Here is a 19004-nt window from a genome sequence, read left to right as displayed (position 1 = left end):
GAAGGCTACAAAAACAAACAGAGGATAACAAAGAGAGCAGTAAGGAAGGAGAGGATCAAATATGAAGGTAGGCTAGCTAGTAAGTTAGAAATGATAGTAAAAGCTTCTTTCAATACATAAGAAACAACCGAGAGGCAAAAGTAGATATTGGGCCGCTCCAAATTGATGCTGGAAAGCTAGTGATGGGAGATAAGGAAATCACTGAAGAACTTAATAAGTACTTTGCGTCAGTCTTCGCAGTGGAAGACATGAGTAGTATGCCAACAATAAGGGAGAGCCAGGGGGCAGAGTTGAGCATGGTAGGCAATACAAAAGAGAAAGTTCTAGCAAAGCTACAAGGTCTAAAAATTGATAAATCTCCTGGCCCCGATAGGCTACATCCTAGAGTTCTGAGGGAGGTGGCTGAGGAAATAGTGGAGGCTTTGGTCGTGATCTTTCAAAAGTCACTGGAGTAGGGCAAGTCCCAGATGATTGGAAAATTGCTATTGTAACCCCCTTGTTTAAGAAAGGATCAAGGCAAAAGATGGAAAATTATAGGCCGATTAGCCTAACCTCGGAAGTTGGTAAAATTCTAGAATCCATTGTCAAGGATGAGATTTCTAAATTCCTGGAAGCGCAGGGTCAGATTAGAACAAGTCAGCATGGATTTAGTAAGGGGGGGGGGGGGGGGGGGGGGGGGGGTCGTGCCTGACAAACCTGTTAGAATTCTTTGAAGAGGTAACAAGTATGTTAGACTAGGGAAACCCAGTAGATGTTAACTATCTAGACTTCCAAAACGCCTTTGATAAGGCGCCTCACGGGAGGGTGCTGAGCAAGGTGAGGGCCCATGGCGTTCGAGGTGAGCTACTGGCTTGGATTGAGGATTGGCTGTCTGACAGAAGGCAGAGAGTTGGGATAAAAGGTTCCTTTTCGGAATGGAAACCAGTGACGACTGGTGTCCCGCAGGGTTCAGTGTTGGGGCCACAGCTGTTCACCTTATATGTTAATGATCTGGATGAAGGGACTGGGGGCATTCTGGCGAAGTTTGCCGATGATACAAAGATAGGTGGACAGGCAGGTAGTACTGAAGAGGTGGGGAAGCTGCAGAAAGATTTAGACAGTTTAGGAGAGTGGTCCAGGAAATGGCTGATGAAATTCAACGTGAGTAAATGTGAGGTTTTGCACTTTGGAAAAAAGAATACAGGCATGGACTATTTTCTAAATGGTGAGAAAATTCGCAAAGCAGAAGTACAAAGGGATCTCGGAGTGTTGGTCCAGGATTCTCTAAAGGTTAACTTGCAGGTAGAGTCCGTAATTAAGAAAGCGAATGTAATGTTGTTGTTTATCTCAAGAGGGTTGGAATATAAAAGCAGCGATGTGCTTCTGAGGCTTTATAAAGCTCTAGTTAGTCCCCATTTAGAATACTGTGTCCAATTTTGGGCCCCACACCTCAGGAAGGACATACTAGCCCTGGAGCGTGTCCAGTGGAGATTCACACGGATGATCCCTGGAATGGTAGGTTTAACGTATGATGAACAGCTAAGGATCCTGGGATTGTATTCATTAGCATTTAGAAGGTTGAGGGGAGATCTAATCGAAACTTACAAGATAATGTATGGTTTAGAAGGGGTGGATGCTAGGAAGTTGTTTCCAATAGGCAGAGAGACTAGGACCCGTGGGCACAGCCTTAAAATTACAGGGGGTAAATTTAAAACTGAAATGAGACGACATTTCTTCAGCCAGAGAGTGGTGGGCTTGTGGAATTCATTGCCACGGAGTGTAGTGGAGATTGGCACGTTGGATGTCTTCAAGGCAGAGATCGACAAATTCTTGATCTCAGAAGGAATCAAGGGCTACAGGCAGAGTGCAGGGAAGTGGAGGTGAAATGCCCATCAGCCATGATTTAAATGGCGGAGTGGACTTGATGGGCCGAATGGCCTTACTTCCACTCCTATGTCTTATGGTCTTAAACTTAGAAGTAATGCCCTGCTTGCTCAAATAAGCTAGTACTCCTGATTAGCGCACGGCAAGATCTCAAAGTGGCAGGCTGCCAGAATGCTATTGATGCTATTATCACAATACCTCTGCAAGCATCAATCCCTTCATGAAGGGGAAAGAGGGGAAAAACAGAAACAACAGTAATTACATATTAATAAAAAAACAAAGAAAAACCAAACATAGAAAATTTGCACTGATCTACAAATACAATATTAACCATCATTACCTGCCGTGGCTGTTCTACAGCTTTCTGTGGATCCATTTTTACTTTATTGTTGGGGTGGTTGGTCACTTTAGTAACTGGTTGTTTGAAGATTGAAGCTGTCTGTCTAACAGGAAGTGAAGTGTTCAGATCTGGTTTGCCCTGTAAAAGTAAATTAGTTCATGAGTATGGATAATATAACTGAGCAACTAGCATCAACTTTATAAATGGCATGATACTAAACAAATTCAGAATGCAGAAACTAATTTTATATTTTAAACATTCAGATTTAACATATAAAATGCAAGGTTAAAAACTTCAGGCCATAATAACAGTATTATGATAAAATGATTCAGCATACATGGGGTGAAGAGTTTCAGCAGCTTTACTAGACAATGATTTCATGTTGTGTGCCGTAGAATTCAATGGTGTAGAGAATGTCCATTGCCCTACTAATTAAGTGGGGGTGTCAAGCGAGTTTAGCTATTTTCTTTATTGATCTGTCAGTCCTAGTCCGCAATTTAAAAAACACTAGACCCACCAATTTCTTCCAGCACCCTCTGAAAGATACACATAGACAGACAGAATCACGCTCCGGTACAATGCCTTTCATCTTCAAATACCTCCTGGCAGTCATCAACATGATGCAGCGATAGAGAAGTACAGTAAACTCAAAAGGAAAATGGTGGCTTGCAGGACTATCAACTGAAACATCGTTACACAAACCAGTCAGTCCTATAAATGTGTGCCAGAAATTGATTACACAATGAAATAGTTGAAATGTTTCAACTTTTCAACGGAAGAGCAACACAACTTAAACATGTGAACCTAAACATATAGAACATGTTACGCAAGATTATGTCTAGAGTCAGTTTGGGTTGAGGTCCAGAACAGGAAAAGAGCAGTCACTTTTTTGGGTTTTTTTTTTAAAAACAGACCCCCTAAAAGTTGCAGAGAAGTAGAGGAGCAGATTGGGACGGAGATACTAGAAAGGTGCAGAAGTCACAGGGTTGTAGTCATGGGTGATTTCAACTTTCCAAATATTGACTGGAAACATTTTAGTTGTAATAGTTTAGATGATGCAGATTTTGTCTGGTGATTTTCAGGAAGGATACCTGACACAGTATGTAGATAGACCAACATAAGGAGAGGCCACTTTGGATTTGGTGCTTGGCGACAAAGCGGGCCAAGTGTTAGGCCTGTTGGTAGGAGAGCATTTTGGTGGTAGTGTTCATAACTGCTTCTTTCATAATAGTCATGGATAAGGACAGGTACATACGGCAAGGTAAAGTTTATAATTGGGGGAAGGGTAAACACAATTCAGTTAGGCAAGAGATAATGGGAACTGCAGATGCTAGAGAATCCAAGATAATAAAATGTGAGGCTGGATGAACACAGCAGGCCAAGCAGCATCTCAGGAGCACAAAAGCTGACGTTTCGGGCCTAGACCCTTCGTCTAGGCCCGAAATGTCAGCTTTTGTGCTCCTGAGATGCTGCTTGGCCTGCTGCGTTCATCCAGCCTCACATTTTATTATCTTCAGTTAGGCAAGAACTGGGAGACATAATTTGGGAACAGATGCTGTCAACAGAAATGTGGAGATTGTTTAAGGGATGCATACTGCATGTACTCGATATGATTGTTCCTAGCAGGCAGAGTGAATGAGCCATGGTTCTTGAGAGAGGTCGAACGATTGGTTAAGTGGAAGGAGGAGGTTTCTGTAAGGTTCAGGAAAAGAGGATCGGAAAAGGCTCCAGAGGGATACAAGTTAGCCAGGAAGGAGCTGAAGAAAGGGCTGAGGAGAGCTATGAGGGGGCATGAGAAAACCTTGGTGGATAGGATCAAGGAAAATTCCAAGGCTTTTTACATGTATGTGCAGAACAAGAGAATGACCACAGAAAGGGTAGGGCTGATCAAAGATTGTAAAGGGAATTTGTGCACAGAGCCTAAAGAGATGGGAGAGGTCTTTAATGAATACTTTTCTTCAGTATTCACAACTGAGGGGGACCTAGTTGTAGAGGAGGACGTTGTGAAACAGGCAAGTAGGCTAGAGGAGGTTGATGTTAGTAAAGAAGATGTGCTAGGAATTCTGAGGAAGTTGAAGATAGATAAGTCCCCTGGGTCTGATGGGATTTATCCAAGGATTCTATGGGAAGCGAGGGACAAGATCACAGGACCTCCGGCGATGATCTTTCGTTTGCACTGACCACTGGTATAGTGCCAAAAGACTGGAAAGAGGCAAATGTCATTCCCTTGTTCAAAACAAAAAGGGAACGGGGATAACCCCGGAAATTACAGACCAGTTAGCCTTACGTCAGTGGTGGGCAAATTATTTGAAAGGGCTCGGAGAGACAGGATTTATGATCACTTGGAAAGGCACAGTTTGAATTGTGATAAGTCGGCATGAATTTGTGAGGGGTAGATCATGCCTCACAAACCATACTGAATTCTTTGAAGAGGTGACCAAACATGTGGATGAAGGTGGAGCAGTGGATGTGGTATACATGGATTTAAGTAAGGCATTTGATAAGGTTCCCCATGGTAGGCTCGTGCAGAAAATAAGGAGGCATGGGATGGGGGAAAATGTGACAGATTGGATTCAGAACTGGCTGACCCTTAGGAAACAAAGCCGAGTACTGGATGGAAAATATTCAATAGTGCTCAATTATGAGTGGTGTACCACAAGGATCTGTTCTGGGTCCTCTTCTATTTGTGATTTTTGTAAATGATTGGATGAAGGAGTGGAAGGGTGGAATAGCAAGCTCACGGATGATACAAAGGTGGGTCACGTTGTCGACAGTGGAGAGGGCTGTTCTAGGTTACAAAAGGGACATTGATAGAATGCAGAACTGGGCTGAGAAGTGGCAGATGGAGTTTAACCCTGAAAAGTGTGAGGTGATTCATTTTGGAAGGACAATCTTGAAAGCAGAATACAGGGTTAACAGAAAGATTCTTGGCAGCGTGAAGGAGCAGAGGGATCTTGGGGTTCATGTTCACAGTTCCCTGAAAGCTGCCACCCAGGTGGATAGAGTTGTTAAGAAGGCATATGGTGTGTTAGCGTTCATAAGTAGAGGGATTAAGTTCAAGAGCCATGAAGTTATGCTCCAGCTACACAAAACCCTGGTTCAGCCACATCTGGAGGATAGTGTCCAATTCTGCTTGCCTCATTATGGGAAAGATGTGGAAGCCTTGGAAAAGGTGCAGAGGAGATTTACCAGGATGTTGCCTGGAATGGAAGGAAAGTCTTACGAGGAAAGGTTGAGCGCGTTAGGGCTTTTCTCTTCAGAACAAAAAAGGACGACAGGTGACTTGATAGAAGTATACAAAATGATCAGAGGTATAGATAGAGTAGACAGCCAGAGACTTTTTCCAAAGGTAGAGGTAGCTCTTACGATGGCTTATAATTTTAAAGTGAAAGGAGGTAGATATCAGGGAGACCGTCAGAGGTAGGTTCTTTACTCAGAGTGGTAGGGGCGTGGAATGCATTACTTGAGAGGGTATTGGAGTCGGCCTCATTAGGGGCATTTAAGTGGCTATTAGATAGGCATATGGATGATAGTACAAGGTAGCGGTGGAGGTTAGATAGACCTTAGGTCTTGGGTAAAAGTTTGGCACAACATCGTGGGCCAAAGGGCCTGGACTGTGCTATGTTCTAAATGTACAAAGTTACACACAGGTCTTCTTGTAACATTTCCTTTCCTGCCAACCTTTCCTTTGATTCCACCCTTGGGCAACTCTCATGTGGAACGTATGTGGGGGCTTCTTCTGGGTGCTCTCGTTTCCTCCCACCGTGCAAGGTTGCTAAATTGTCCATTATGTCCAGGGATGTACAGGCTGGGTGGATTAGCCATGAGAAATGCAGGGTTACAGGGATAGGATAGAGGGTTGTTCTTCAGACGGTCAGTGTGGACTTGATGGCTTGCTTCCACACTGTAGGGAGCCTGTGATTCTATGACCATCCATATGTTGTAACCTGCATTGACAATGTAATCATGCTGTACCAATCAAATACACACACGATGTCCCAAGTTGCCCAGTGAAGACAGCATACAATTAGAATGTTAGGTACTGTAATATTCAATGTCTAAGTGCCTCCATTCTAACTGTGTCTCTTCTTGACCTAAGAAAACTGCACGATTGTGCTTTCACTTATTTATACATGTGAAGTATTCTCTCAAGAAAATGAAGATGCTTTTCATAACGGGTCACCCTTTATGTTGCCAAGTAACTGTTTCTAATGTGAGCTCAACTAATTACTTCAGGACAATAAATTAAATTTCTTTTGAAATTTTGAACATTATGTTGTTATCAGCTGAAGTATCCAAATAGACAAGTGGTTATAGAAAACAAAGACGAACAAGGATGCATCATTGTTGACTATATGCTGCAATAAATCAACCATTTAGTGAAGGAAATGTAATTCATGAAGAACAGAACAAGCACAATTAGGAAATTGAAATCATTATCGTAATGTAAGCCATGGCTGATACTTCCAGTTTCCCCAAGCATTTCCACCAGCAACAATAGATTACACATGATTGAAGATGTCTGATTCTAAAAAACCAGCAAGTTGCCATTTTAAACGAGACCAAGTGATGGCCAGATGTGTTATCCAAATTAAGGAAGCAAAAATATTCATGTCTCAGCTTATCCTCTCACATCTGCAACAACTAGTTGTATATTCAATTTCAATACAGGCCTGTACGCAGGTCTCTAAGGCTTTCACTTAAGTCTACAGAGAAATTTCACCACCTCTAGTCTGAAGAATATGTATAACTAGTCGAGTTTGCACTGACATAAGAGGATGGCATCTATTTTGCTTCCAAGATTTATAAAAGGCAATTGAGTTAAGAAAGTCAGAATCACAGACCACTCTCCAAATCAATGTGGAATACAAGTAACTGGTGAAAATGTCAAAATCTTAAATACCTTGACCTGGTTGGCAGAGTCAAAGCGCAGTCTCTGTCTGTTCTTGTTCAGTTTGCTAATCAGCATCTTCCCTGTTCGGAAATCGAAACTGCTCAGATCCATTGAATTGCCCAGATAACGCGCAAGCTGTGGCTTGCTTCTGAACTTCTTTCCACTTGGGCTAAAAGTAATGCAAACAAAAACTGAAGTTTTTCTTAATGCATTATATAAAACAATGCAACAATGGCATTGAAAGCTAAGATTTAACTTTTGTGAACTAAAACCTGATAATGTGGGATATAACAAGTACAGAAATTTTAGACATGCTACCAAAATAACTATAAGTAGCATGATGGTTATCATCAGACAACCTAATATGAGAACCACCTGCTGATCGAATGGCATTGTTAGATTTTTAAAATTTACTTTTCAATTGTAGCTTAAGGATTAGTCACAATAATCCAAGAAACCATGTAGAATCCACTCATGTGGCACAAGTCAGAAATTTTGGGTACTGAACTTTCCATTAAACAAGGCGCTGATCACAGTCATACAAAATAATGACCAGGATCTTCACCAAAGGGAAGTGAAGTGAAGAGGAAAAAAAAAGTGCCATTTTTGCACTATTCTCATGCACCTCTAAGCAGCTGGTTATACAGCAGCATTGGGAGGGGCTGCAAGCAGATGCCGCAGCATTTGTTAGCCAAAAAAAGGTGAACTGTGCAGGGAGACTTCAAGGGAAAGATAACAAAGTTTAAAAACAAAACAAGAAAATGAAATTTGTAACAACATTTACACAGTCCCTGAAATTCTAGAACTTCTACAGTGTTAGTCGTTTGGACCCATGATCCCCACATACCAATCTCCTGATCTCAATCACGCAAGAGAAGGAGAAGGTGTCGCACACTTCCCCATGGGGAAGAAAAGGACTCTCACGCACCTCCTAGTGGACAGCTCAAGAGCTACATTGGCAGAGGCCTGGTTGCAGATCACCTGCCTCTCTTCTTGGCCAGGGAATGGGGCGTGATGGACAGGCAACCTAAACAAGAGGGGAAAAACACAATTTAAAATAGGGGATGGAAATGGAACATAACTAAGCATTTTGAATTCTTCCCACCCCCATCATCTTCAGAGACAACTGCAGAACTTCAAAACAATAGCACTTCAGACAGCAAGGGATTAGTCTAATAATAGATGACAAAGATGCTAATAAACATGTAGATTTGAACTGTGTCCTTCTCAAAAATACTACTTTCAATCATCTGCAAGTGCGTTTAAGATCATAGCTGATCATTGTGACAGCATGGACCATTTGGGCTTCTACACAACACAAATTTAAAATCTGAAAAGATGAGGTTTTCATATGCAGATCACAGTGATAGGGCCTTAAATTTTCAACAGTACACTACCTCACCTGTCTACCATAGCTTCATTAAACTTCCACCAGTGTGGCAGGATAAAATAGGGAAACAATTTTCAAATGAAACAAATTAGTCCTAACTGATTTAAACAAACTTTTGTCTGTAATTTCACACAAAAAATGTTTAGAATTTGCAATCAACAGATACAAGGTCCTGAGCTTTAACAGCTCTGAAATTGCCTTGAAGTCTGGTAGTATCTTGGAAGTGGAATCTGAAGTTTAGGAGAAAATATTGGTATTGCAAGACAACAGTTTTAGAGGGGGTCACCCCAAAGACAACAATCTAGCTCTTGAAAAAAATACACTCAAAATGTAAATCACATATCCTATAACCCTAGGCTTCCTTGTAAATCATAGATATATAACTGAGCCTTGAACATATTCAATGACCCAGTCTCCAAAGACTGATGGAGGAGAGAATTTCAAATACTAAATGACCTTCAAAAAAAAATTCTTAAGTGGGAAATGTAGCATTTTTAATTGGCACTCACTTGGTCTGAAATTTTCCCCAAAGGTAAGTATCCTGACAAACCCCCTCAATCACCCAGTCTAAATTCCAATGAGCATAGGTCAAACTTCTCAACTTTTCCTCATATGACAAACACTTCATCCCATGAATCAGTTGACTGAACCTTTTCTGAACTGCTTCTAATGCAAGTATACTAAGAAAAACTGCACACAGTACTCCAGATACCATTTTGTCAAAGCCCTGCACAAATTTGAGATACTTAATTTTATACTCCACCCCTTTACACCAAAGGTCAATGTCGCATTTGCCCTCTTAACTACTCATGCACCATACAGTACTTCTGAATTTTGTTCAAGTTCACTAAATATAAGGATTCTGTGGTGTACTGGTAGTGTTCCTAATGCTGGCCAGAAAGAAAGCCAGATCCCTTTGTACTGCAGCATCCTACAGCCTTTTGCAATTTAAATAATATTTTGCCTTTTCAGACAAACTGCTAAAATGGACAAGTTTACATTTTCCGATTTTATACTCCATCTGACAAATATTTGTCCAATCAGTTAACCTTTGCAGGCTTTGCATCCTCCTCAGAACTTGCTTTCTTACCTATCTTTGTATCATCAGCGAATTTGGTTACAATACAGTCGGTCCCTTCATCCAAGTCATTAACATAGATTTTCAATGTCAGATTGAGGAAAATGAAAGCTATGATAAAAGTCCTCCAGACTTAATTCTGAAAATCTAACAACAAGTAATTTAATTATTAATGCATTCAGTTATTTCAAAGTTACGCGAAGAGCAGGAAGGTAGAAACTGTGCCATCAGTCCTTTGTCTTGAAATGATGAAATATAAACTATAGGAAAATACATCAGCATGAAAATATTCACCACTGACTACTGTTTTTTCATTAATGAATTTCATAAATTAGTTTGAAAAATCTGCCAATTTAGAGTGGCTTGAATTGCAGAGAAATGACAAATCAGTATGCGGCACCACACATGACAAAACTTAAAATCAGTATCCTAGAAAAGATTTCAGACGCACATGTAAATAACGAATCTTGTGCTTGAAACTCTGCAGTTCTATTTAGGCAGAAAGCCATCCTTAGCAATACCGGAATAAAAGTAATATATAGATTCTTCATAAAAATATTTATTTTAGAGACACACTGATCCCACATAACTGATAAGTATCATTGCCTTTGTGCTCAAATAGTCAACAGCTTCGCTGGCAAAAGTGCTATCAAAGATCACCAATTTGAAATGTGTAATTTAATAATTATAATACCCATATCACAGTCTGTAACATATCCAGACTCAGCACTGCTCTCAACATTTGCTATACTGATATGTCTGGGGTTTTCTTGTTTTCGCCGTGCATCATTTGTGGAAAGTAAATGTGAATTTTCCCAGTTTGTGAAAGTTATGAATCCCTGTAAATGGTACAATATAAAACTGGCTTGAGACTCAAGTTTGCCATTTCTCAAGCTTACATTATATAGTGCACATATCAATTTGAGAACAGAAGATATAAATTTATGAACTTATTATGCGCAGTGAGAAAGGTCCTCAAATTAATTAACCAACATTTTATATCACCTCCATGCAAGTGTATGTCCCACCATTGGATTACTTGAATTTTTTTCAAATCATAGGGAAACTTCCCTATCAGCTCAACCTTTAAAAATTTGGTTGATAACCTAATGCTTATATAAAGACTTATTTTTAAAAAGGTCTCTAAGATTTAAGAATAAATTGATACAAGCTGTTTTCATACTGTCAAATGTTTTTGTGGTATAATATGAAGTTTCACAACATAGGTCACTCCTGTATAACAACATGTTGAATTCTTGATTTGTAGGCTAAATAAATCCTGCTCTAACATGGCTATCCCACTTCTGTCAGCAGACACTAGATGCAAACAAAGATTGTTTCCAAAAGATAGGAGCTTCTCTGAAACTAGTGGCAACAAAATGGGTTAAAATTAACAACTCAATTACACAATCAGATTATCACGATTGAGTGGTAGACATATTTACAATTATAATCTTTGAATTTATGCGCATTGTACAAACAATGACATACTCATAAAAGCGAAGAGCAAATCTATACACAAACAAACCATGAATGTGATACCTGGTACATTTAAAGTTAACACAAATTAAGTTTAAAGAGTAGACAATTTGCCTTGGAGAGAATCACAACATAGTACCACCAATTGGCTTTTGCAATGAGGGGACTGAACTTTGAGAAGAGACCAAGTTCTAGTCACACACTTCACAGTTTAGAAAAGTGACAGATGATCTTATTGAAATAAGTCTTAAGTGGCCTGGTAGAGTTATTGTTGGGAAGACGCTTCCTCTAGCTAGAGAATCTAGAACTGAAAATCACAGTCTTAGCACTAGGGGTTAGCCATTCAGGATGGACATGAGGAGAAACATCATTAAAAAGGATTATGAACCTTTGGAATGATTCACCAAATCAAGCTGTGAATGCTCAGTGTTTATACGCATGGTAGAGATTAACATTTCTGGATACAAGTAAATTAAGGAAAAGGGGGCAGTGCTGGAATGTGTCATTTAAAAGATTAATCACAATTTTATTGAATAGTTGTAAAGGACAGAGAGGTGATCTGCTGTTCAAATTCCTATTTCTTGAGCTCTATATATTTCATTTTACATGTATAATTATGCTTGCAGTTTTAACCTGCATTGAGTTTTAAGGGAAAAAATTAAAATAACTTTATAGGAATAACATACTTAGATTTCCCATTTATTTCCAATTCTTCTCCCCAGTGCAATGAAAACTCTGCACATACACGCTCAACTGAGCAGTTCTCATAAATCCTAACATTTTTAGTGCAAGCCTAGTGACTGCTTTCAAGATACACAGAGAAAACAAGAGTTCTATGGAGTTGAAGGCAAACATGCAAAGCAATGTGACTTTCACAGAGCAGTGACATGAGACACTAAAATAAACTGGTCGTTTAACTAAAAGGTAACTACAAATACACATCTCTCAGGTTCGTTTCTTCCATTCTGCAACTCCTGTGAAGACCATAAGTATTTAATGAACTAGGAAGATCAACTGCAGTCCATCCACTTCCAATGGAGTTACTCTGTAATGTGGTTCCATAGGCATCACCTTTCAAATGGCAAGATGCAACACTGATGTCAATTATGCATTAATAGTTGAAAGTTCTTTCCTGTGCTAGGAGCAAGTTGACTTCAGAACTCTGGTGGTGGTAAGAACAAGAAAATAAGACCAAGATTCCCTTTCCTGATTCTACTCAGCAGTTTTGATTGGATGGCTTGGTCAGTCTACTAATATTCACTGTCTATACTCTCACTTCAAGAGTGGCTACCCTACCAAAATATTCACTGCCTATGGATCTGCAGAATCCTAGTCGCAAAAAATCTGCTCTAGATCACAAATAGGGAAGCTTGCAAAACACCATGACTGTCAGGAAACACAACATGACTATCAGGTTCTGCAGTTTGCAGTTGCTTAAAAGCAGCATGAACAGATTCCACGCGCTACCAAAACTACCAAGATAAAATGAGGCAAACATCTCTGAGATAAACAGAATTAAGATCTTCTTTATAAGTTTTACTTTGCAGACAGAAATAACTGCAATTAAGTTTTAACTTCAAAACACAGAATAAGACTGACAGCCACGTGTTTCAGTTCTACTCACTGGTCCCATTCCTGAAATGGACAAAGAAGTTCATCAGTTTTAATTTGGATTATTTCACCACTACACACGCAGTGCCAAAAATCCTTCGTGGTGCAAATATACCACTAGTCACTAACTATTTTCCCCAATAGTTCAGTGGAAAATATCTTTCGGAAGCGTCCATATCTTTTGAGGGCGCTTTGCAACGAAGTACACAGGTCAAAGACAAATGCGATTGCGGGGAAGTCTGCAGAGTAGCACAGATAACGACTGTATGCAACAATAAATAGAAATGTAAGATTAAGGGTGTAAATGGTTAAGAACATGGTGGGTAGCGCGAAGTAACTTGAAGGTTTTGTGGAACCTAACTCACCGTGGCCTCCGACGGAGAGAGGCACAATAACCAACCAACCCCCCCAACCACACCAAACAACGATGTGCACAAAGCGGCAGCTGCTTTGGAACGACGGAGAGGGTTGGGGGGAGGTTAGCGAGTAATAATGAGCGAAGGCCTCATCCCTGGGGAGGGCGATTACAGCCTCGGCAAGGGGCGGGGGGGGGGGGTCTGGGTCGAGCCGGGCCGCGGCCACCTTCTCCCCCTAGAAGCCGGTGATAGGCCGCGGCCTCCTTCCCCCTACCCCGGACACTCACCTATAATAATAGACGTCGCTTTTCCCCGCCGACAGGCCTGACTTTCGAGTCACTTCTTCCCTTTTCCAGCCGGAGGGGAGCGCCGAGCACTCGAAGCGCTTCCTTTCCATCTCCAGGATTGCCGGCTCGGGGTGGACAAAGGCCTAAAGGAGGGGTTTGGGGGTGTAATGGGAACCAAGTGGGGGGGGGTGGTGGAAGGTTGGGAGGGGGGTCGGGGGGGAAGAGAAGGTAGAAGAGGGAGGGGGGAGGGTAGGGGGTGATGGAAGACCCTTTGCTTCTGGCCGGGCCGCCGGCGGTTCCTGCCCCGTCTCCGCCAGCCCGCCTCGCGCCGCCGCTCCACAACACTCCGCGCAGCCGCTTCACCCCCCCCTTCCCCCTCCCCGGGCCAGCTTGAGCCAACCCCCCCCTCCCCGAAACCCTCCCTCCGCGCCGCCGAAGTAGTACCGTCTCACTCCTACTCCCCACCATACTCGCGACGAGATATGACTCTCAGTCACCAAAGTGCAATCCGCCTTCTCTCTCTGTCACTCACACACACAAGAACGTGCACGGACATGAAACCACGGCTCGCAATTTAAAATATAACCTAACGCAAACATATTTATTACGAAGTTGGCAAAGTACTCGAAGACGACTTGCCTCCTTCCACCACATCGGACGGCCCGTCTCTTCAGTGTTTCAGGCAGTGATTAAAGTGTTTGGATTGGGACCGGTGGGGTGGGGGCTGGTTAAGAGAGAAAAAAGGGGCTTGCGTTTTATTCAGCGCCTTCTAAAGCACTTTGCAGCTAATTAACTCCTATTGTAACGTAAGGAGATATGGCAACTTACGCAGAGCAAGGCCATACAAAAAGGAGTGACAAAAGGTCTATCGTAATGTTGAAGAATAGTGACGAGGGCAACTGTGATAAATTTTCCTGCCACGAAGTAGGTTCTTAGTTTAACGTTCCATCCAAATCGGAGGACCTCTAGGTCGCAGCGGTGACAATTTTAATGTTTTGCATTAAGGTTGAAGATCAGACAAATACACTTCCACAGGAGAAGAAAATTGGGGCTTTACAGCATACAGAGCTAAGGAGAGAATTCATTCTGTATCACTGCTGCTAAGAACATACTCAAATTCACATTTGGAAATTGCATTAGTTTGAGTTAGGGGGAAAAAAGCTCTTAGGTATGTTCTCTCCTTGCTCTGCTCTGGTTGCAAGGATACTGGTTAGCTCTAGTGTCTCATTCAACAGACCTTGACTTAGCATTGATTGTAAATGTTCCAGCCAAACACTCTGCTTTTATCTAACATTTATATATTTTAAGCCTCTGGGCAATAAACAGGAGCAAACACTCTTCTAGATCAATAGGCCCCAAACATCAATTGCAGTGCTTCCACTATCTCCAAAGTTGACATCAACTTTCGGACCGTGGATTAAATGCGGAACATTCCTATCTTTAAGACTTAGTAAACCATGGATGAGTGTTTTTTTCCAGCACTAGCAGGTCAATGTTTTGAAAGCAATAAAACAAAACTTCCATCATCGTAATTAAGTTGAATATATGAAGCAAAATTTCATTTATTCATGCAGTTTCTTTCTACTTCAAAACACATTTTGATATGAATAGGAGTAACATCCTAACGTGAACTTATAAGGATCGAACATCACAACTTAAAACTGTACTTAAAACATTTTTGATTTTATTGTATAGTCAATGTATGTGTTTTGGCACTATTTAATATCAAAATCTATGCTAGCTCAATACCCTAGTTATTTGAATATTTAGGTGTGTATTGATCATCCATTTGGAATTTATTTTTCACCGACCAACTCAATGCTACCATCTAGTGTTACTGAATATTTATAGTTACTTAGTAGTACAGAATGAGTACTGAGAAAAAAATTGCTTTTGAATTCATTTTGGACTCAAGACCAAATTGTAATCTCAAAAAGGGAAGGATAATTAATGCTGCATGAGAAGAGGGTACTGATTGGTAGCAAGGGGACTCAATTAGTGGAAGCATTGCCTTGGAAAATGTACCAGAGAATAGATAGCTGCCAAGCTTTGTTTAAATTCAAACCAGACAAGTCAAACTGGATTGGTTAAAACATTGCCATGGAGAATGCAACAGAAAATGGCCATCCTCCAAGCTTCTCTAAAATTGAGGAAAAAAAAAGGCAACATGTGGACATGATCTGTTTACAAAGGACAGGTGTCCTAAATGCGAATATGTATAGCTTCTCAAACAGCACACAGCATCTTCCACAGCTTTCATATGATTTTCAAATAAAACATGAATCAAGAACAAATATTAAGATATAAATGAGCAAAACAAAAATCCATGTTTTTTCTTCCAAAACAGAACTGAGTTGAATTTACAGAACATTTTATATCACATTCTTTCCCACTGTGTTACTTTCTGAAACTTCATTCACTGCACTCTATTGTCACTTTCAGCATAAATATGGCAGAAAAATTAGAAGAGGCCTAAACATTTTCAAGCAACTTCCTCACCACATTGAAGAAAGTGAACAGGAGGCAGGCTTTGCAAAGCGTGAGATCACGTGTGGAGCTGGATGAACACAGCAGGCCAAGCAGCATCTTAGGAGCACAAAAGCCGACATTTCGGGAAGGCTCTTGACCCGAAACGTCAGCTTTTGTGCTTCTAAAATGCTGCTTGGCCTGCTGTGTTCATCCAGCTCCACACTCTTATCTCGGATTCTCCAGCATCCGCAGTTCCCACTATTTTTGAAAAACATGGTATGCCTTTCCCCTTATGGAAGTGGGCAAAATACTCTTCTCAGGTGAAGCTTCCACTAACCTTAAACTGCACATTTAGATCATTTCGCCATTTCAAATGCAATACATCTGACATAACTACAACTTAAAAGAATTCTTCCATTATATCTGACTTATGTTTATTAATTTTTTTTTAAAAAGGTGAGATATAAATCGAGAGACACACACAGAGAGACACACACACACACACACAGAGGAGAGACACACACACAGAGAGAGAGAGAGACACACACACACACAGAGAGAGAGAGAGAGAGAGAGACACAGACACAGAGAGAGAACAGATTTAGGTTAGATCATCTGATTAGGTGGAGTCCAGGAACTTGGGAAAAATAATATAGTTAGCAGCAGTTTTTTTTAAATAGAGTCATAGAGATAGAACATAGAACATAACAGCACAGTACAGGCCCTTTGGCCCTCAATATTGTGCCGACCTGTCATACCGATCTCAAGCCCATCCAACCTACACTATTCCATGTACGTCCATATGCTTATCCAATGATGACTCAAATGTACCGAGAGTTGGTGAATCTACTACCGTTGCAGGCAAAGCGTTCCACTCCCTTACTACTCTGAGTAAAGAAACTACCTCTGACATCTGTCCTATATCTTTCACCCCTCAATTTAAAGCTATGCCCCCTCATACTCGCCGTCACCATCCTAGGAAAAAGGCTCTCCCTATCCACCCTATCTAACCCTCTGATTATTTTATATGTTTCAATTAGGTCACCTCTCAACCACCTTCTCTCTGATGAAAACAGCCTCAAGTCCCTCAGCCTTTCCTCCCAAGACCTTCCCTCCATACCAGGCAACATCCTAGTAAATCTCCTCTGCACCCTTTCCAAAGCTTCCACATCCTTCTGGTAATGCGGTGGCCAGAACTGTACACAATACTCCAAGTGCGGCCGCACCAGAGTTTTGTACAGCTTCACCATAACCTCTTGATTCCGGAACTCGATCCCTCTATTAATAAAAGCTAAAACACTGTATGCCTTCTTAACAGCCCTATCAACCTGGGTGGCAACTTTCAAGGATCTGTGTACATGGACACCAAGATCTCTCTGCTCATCTACACTACTAAGAATCTTACCATTAGCCCTGTACTTTGCCTTCTGGTTACTCCTAACAAAGTGCATCACCTCACACTTGTCTGCATTAAAGTCCATTTGCCACCTCTCAGCCCAGCTCTGCAGCTTATCTAATGTCTCTCTGCAACCTACAGCATCCTTCGTCAATATCCACAACTCCACTGACCTTAGTGTCGTCTGCAAATTTACTAACCCATTCTTCTACACCCTCATCTAGGTCATTTATAAAAATGACAAACAGCAGTGGACCCAACACCGACCCTTGCGGTACACCACTAGTAACTGGTCTCCAGGATGAACATTTCCCATCAACTACCACCCTCTGGCTTGCTGAAAGAAGACAATTTCCGATCCAAACTGCTATATCCCCTACAATTCCATTCCTCCACATTTTGTACAAGAGCCTATTGTGGGGAACCTTATCGAACGCCTTGTGTGGAAACAGGCCCCTTGGTCCAACACGTCCATGCCAACCAGATATGCTAAATAAAGTCTAGCCCCACTTGCCAACATTCGGCTCATATTCTTCCATCCCTTCCTATTCATATACCCATCCAAATCCCCAGTAAATGTTGTAATTGTATTAGCCTCAACCACTTCCTCTGACAGTTGTTTTCATACAGATACTACCCTCTGCATAAAAACATTACCCCTTAGGTGGCTTTTAAAATCTTTCCCCTCCTACGTTAAACCTATGCCCTCTAGTTTTGGACTCCCCTACCCAGGGATAAAGACCTTGACTATTCACCCTATCCGTGCCCCTCACGATATTATAAACTTCTGTAAAGGTCACCGCTCAGAATCCGACACTCCAGGGAAAATAGCCCCAGCCTATTCAGCCTCTCCTTTATAGCTCAAATCTTCCAACCCTCGCAACACCCTTGTAAATCTTTTCTGAACCCTTTCAAGTTTAACAAAAATCATTCCCATAAGCAGGGAGACCGGAATCAAACGCAGTAATTCAAAAGTGGCCTAACCAGTGCCATTTCATTATCTTGGATTCTCCAGCATCTGCAGTTCCCATTATCACTAACCAGTGTCATGTACAGCCATAATGACCACCTAACCCCTATACTCAATGCACTGACCAATAAAGGCAAGCATACAAAATGCCTTCTTCACTGCCCTGTCTACATGCGACTCCACTTTTAAGGAACTATGAACCTGCACTCCAAGGTCTCTTTGTTTGGCAACACTTGCCAGGACCTTTCCATTATACCTTATATACACAAAGGTGTACAAGTCCTACTGTGATCTGCCCCATCAAAATGTAACACCTCATATTGATCTAAAATGAACTTCATCTGCCATTCCTTGGCCCATCTGATCAAGGTCCCATTGTACTCCAAAGGTGGTGTCTTTGGTGTCCACAATGCCACCAATTTTGATGTCATCTGCAAACTTATTAACCATATCTGCTGTATTCACATCCAAATCATTTATATCAATGTAATGTTATATAAATATATTCATAACTGATTTTCTTCACGCTAATGAATTACAGATTTTCTGAATATGTGCAGTCAACGGCAAGGGAATTTGCCCCAGAAACAAAGGAATTATTTTGCAATGTGGTCTAGCTGTAATGCACCCAGTTTATTTAATATGTCATTGTATTTGGTTGTTTCCTTTTAAGAAAAATACTATGATGCAAAGTACTAGAATCATGAAATATATAGAACATAATGCAAAGGAGCACAGTTTGATATTTTCTAGAGGTCAAAAACAAGTGTCATAATTTCTGAAACTCACTTTTTCTGAAAACATACTTTGCATGAAACAAACAGCAACAGAAACAACATTCTAGTTTTGATTGTCTGTCAATTTTGCAAAT

General features: G+C 41.1%; 1 protein-coding gene across 5 annotated transcripts in view; it reads right to left on the bottom strand.

Annotated features, from left to right (window-relative positions):
• Window positions 1-13486, bottom strand: part of mbd3a (methyl-CpG binding domain protein 3a) — a 29574-nt gene extending 16088 nt beyond the window's left edge. For 2 of the 5 annotated variants that reach the window (XM_048559909.2, XM_048559911.2), the window contains exons 1-4: window positions 13299-13486; window positions 8026-8124; window positions 7107-7266; window positions 2204-2341 (exon numbers count right to left, since the gene is read on the bottom strand). In XM_048559909.2, coding sequence (XP_048415866.1) covers window positions 2204-2341; window positions 7107-7266; window positions 8026-8124; window positions 13299-13408 — 507 coding nt within the window. In that variant the 5' untranslated portion in view covers window positions 13409-13486. The remainder of the gene's footprint in view (window positions 1-2203; window positions 2342-7106; window positions 7267-8025; window positions 8125-13298) is intronic. The other 3 variants (XM_048559912.2, XM_048559913.2, XM_048559914.2) reach the window with 3 other exon arrangements.
• Window positions 13487-19004: the final 5518 nt, after the last annotated feature.

The sequence above is a fragment of the Stegostoma tigrinum genome, chromosome 30, assembly GCF_030684315.1.
Source record: "Stegostoma tigrinum isolate sSteTig4 chromosome 30, sSteTig4.hap1, whole genome shotgun sequence".
Taxonomy (NCBI): domain Eukaryota; kingdom Metazoa; phylum Chordata; class Chondrichthyes; order Orectolobiformes; family Stegostomatidae; genus Stegostoma; species Stegostoma tigrinum.
This window is presented reverse-complemented; position numbering and strand designations above follow the sequence as displayed.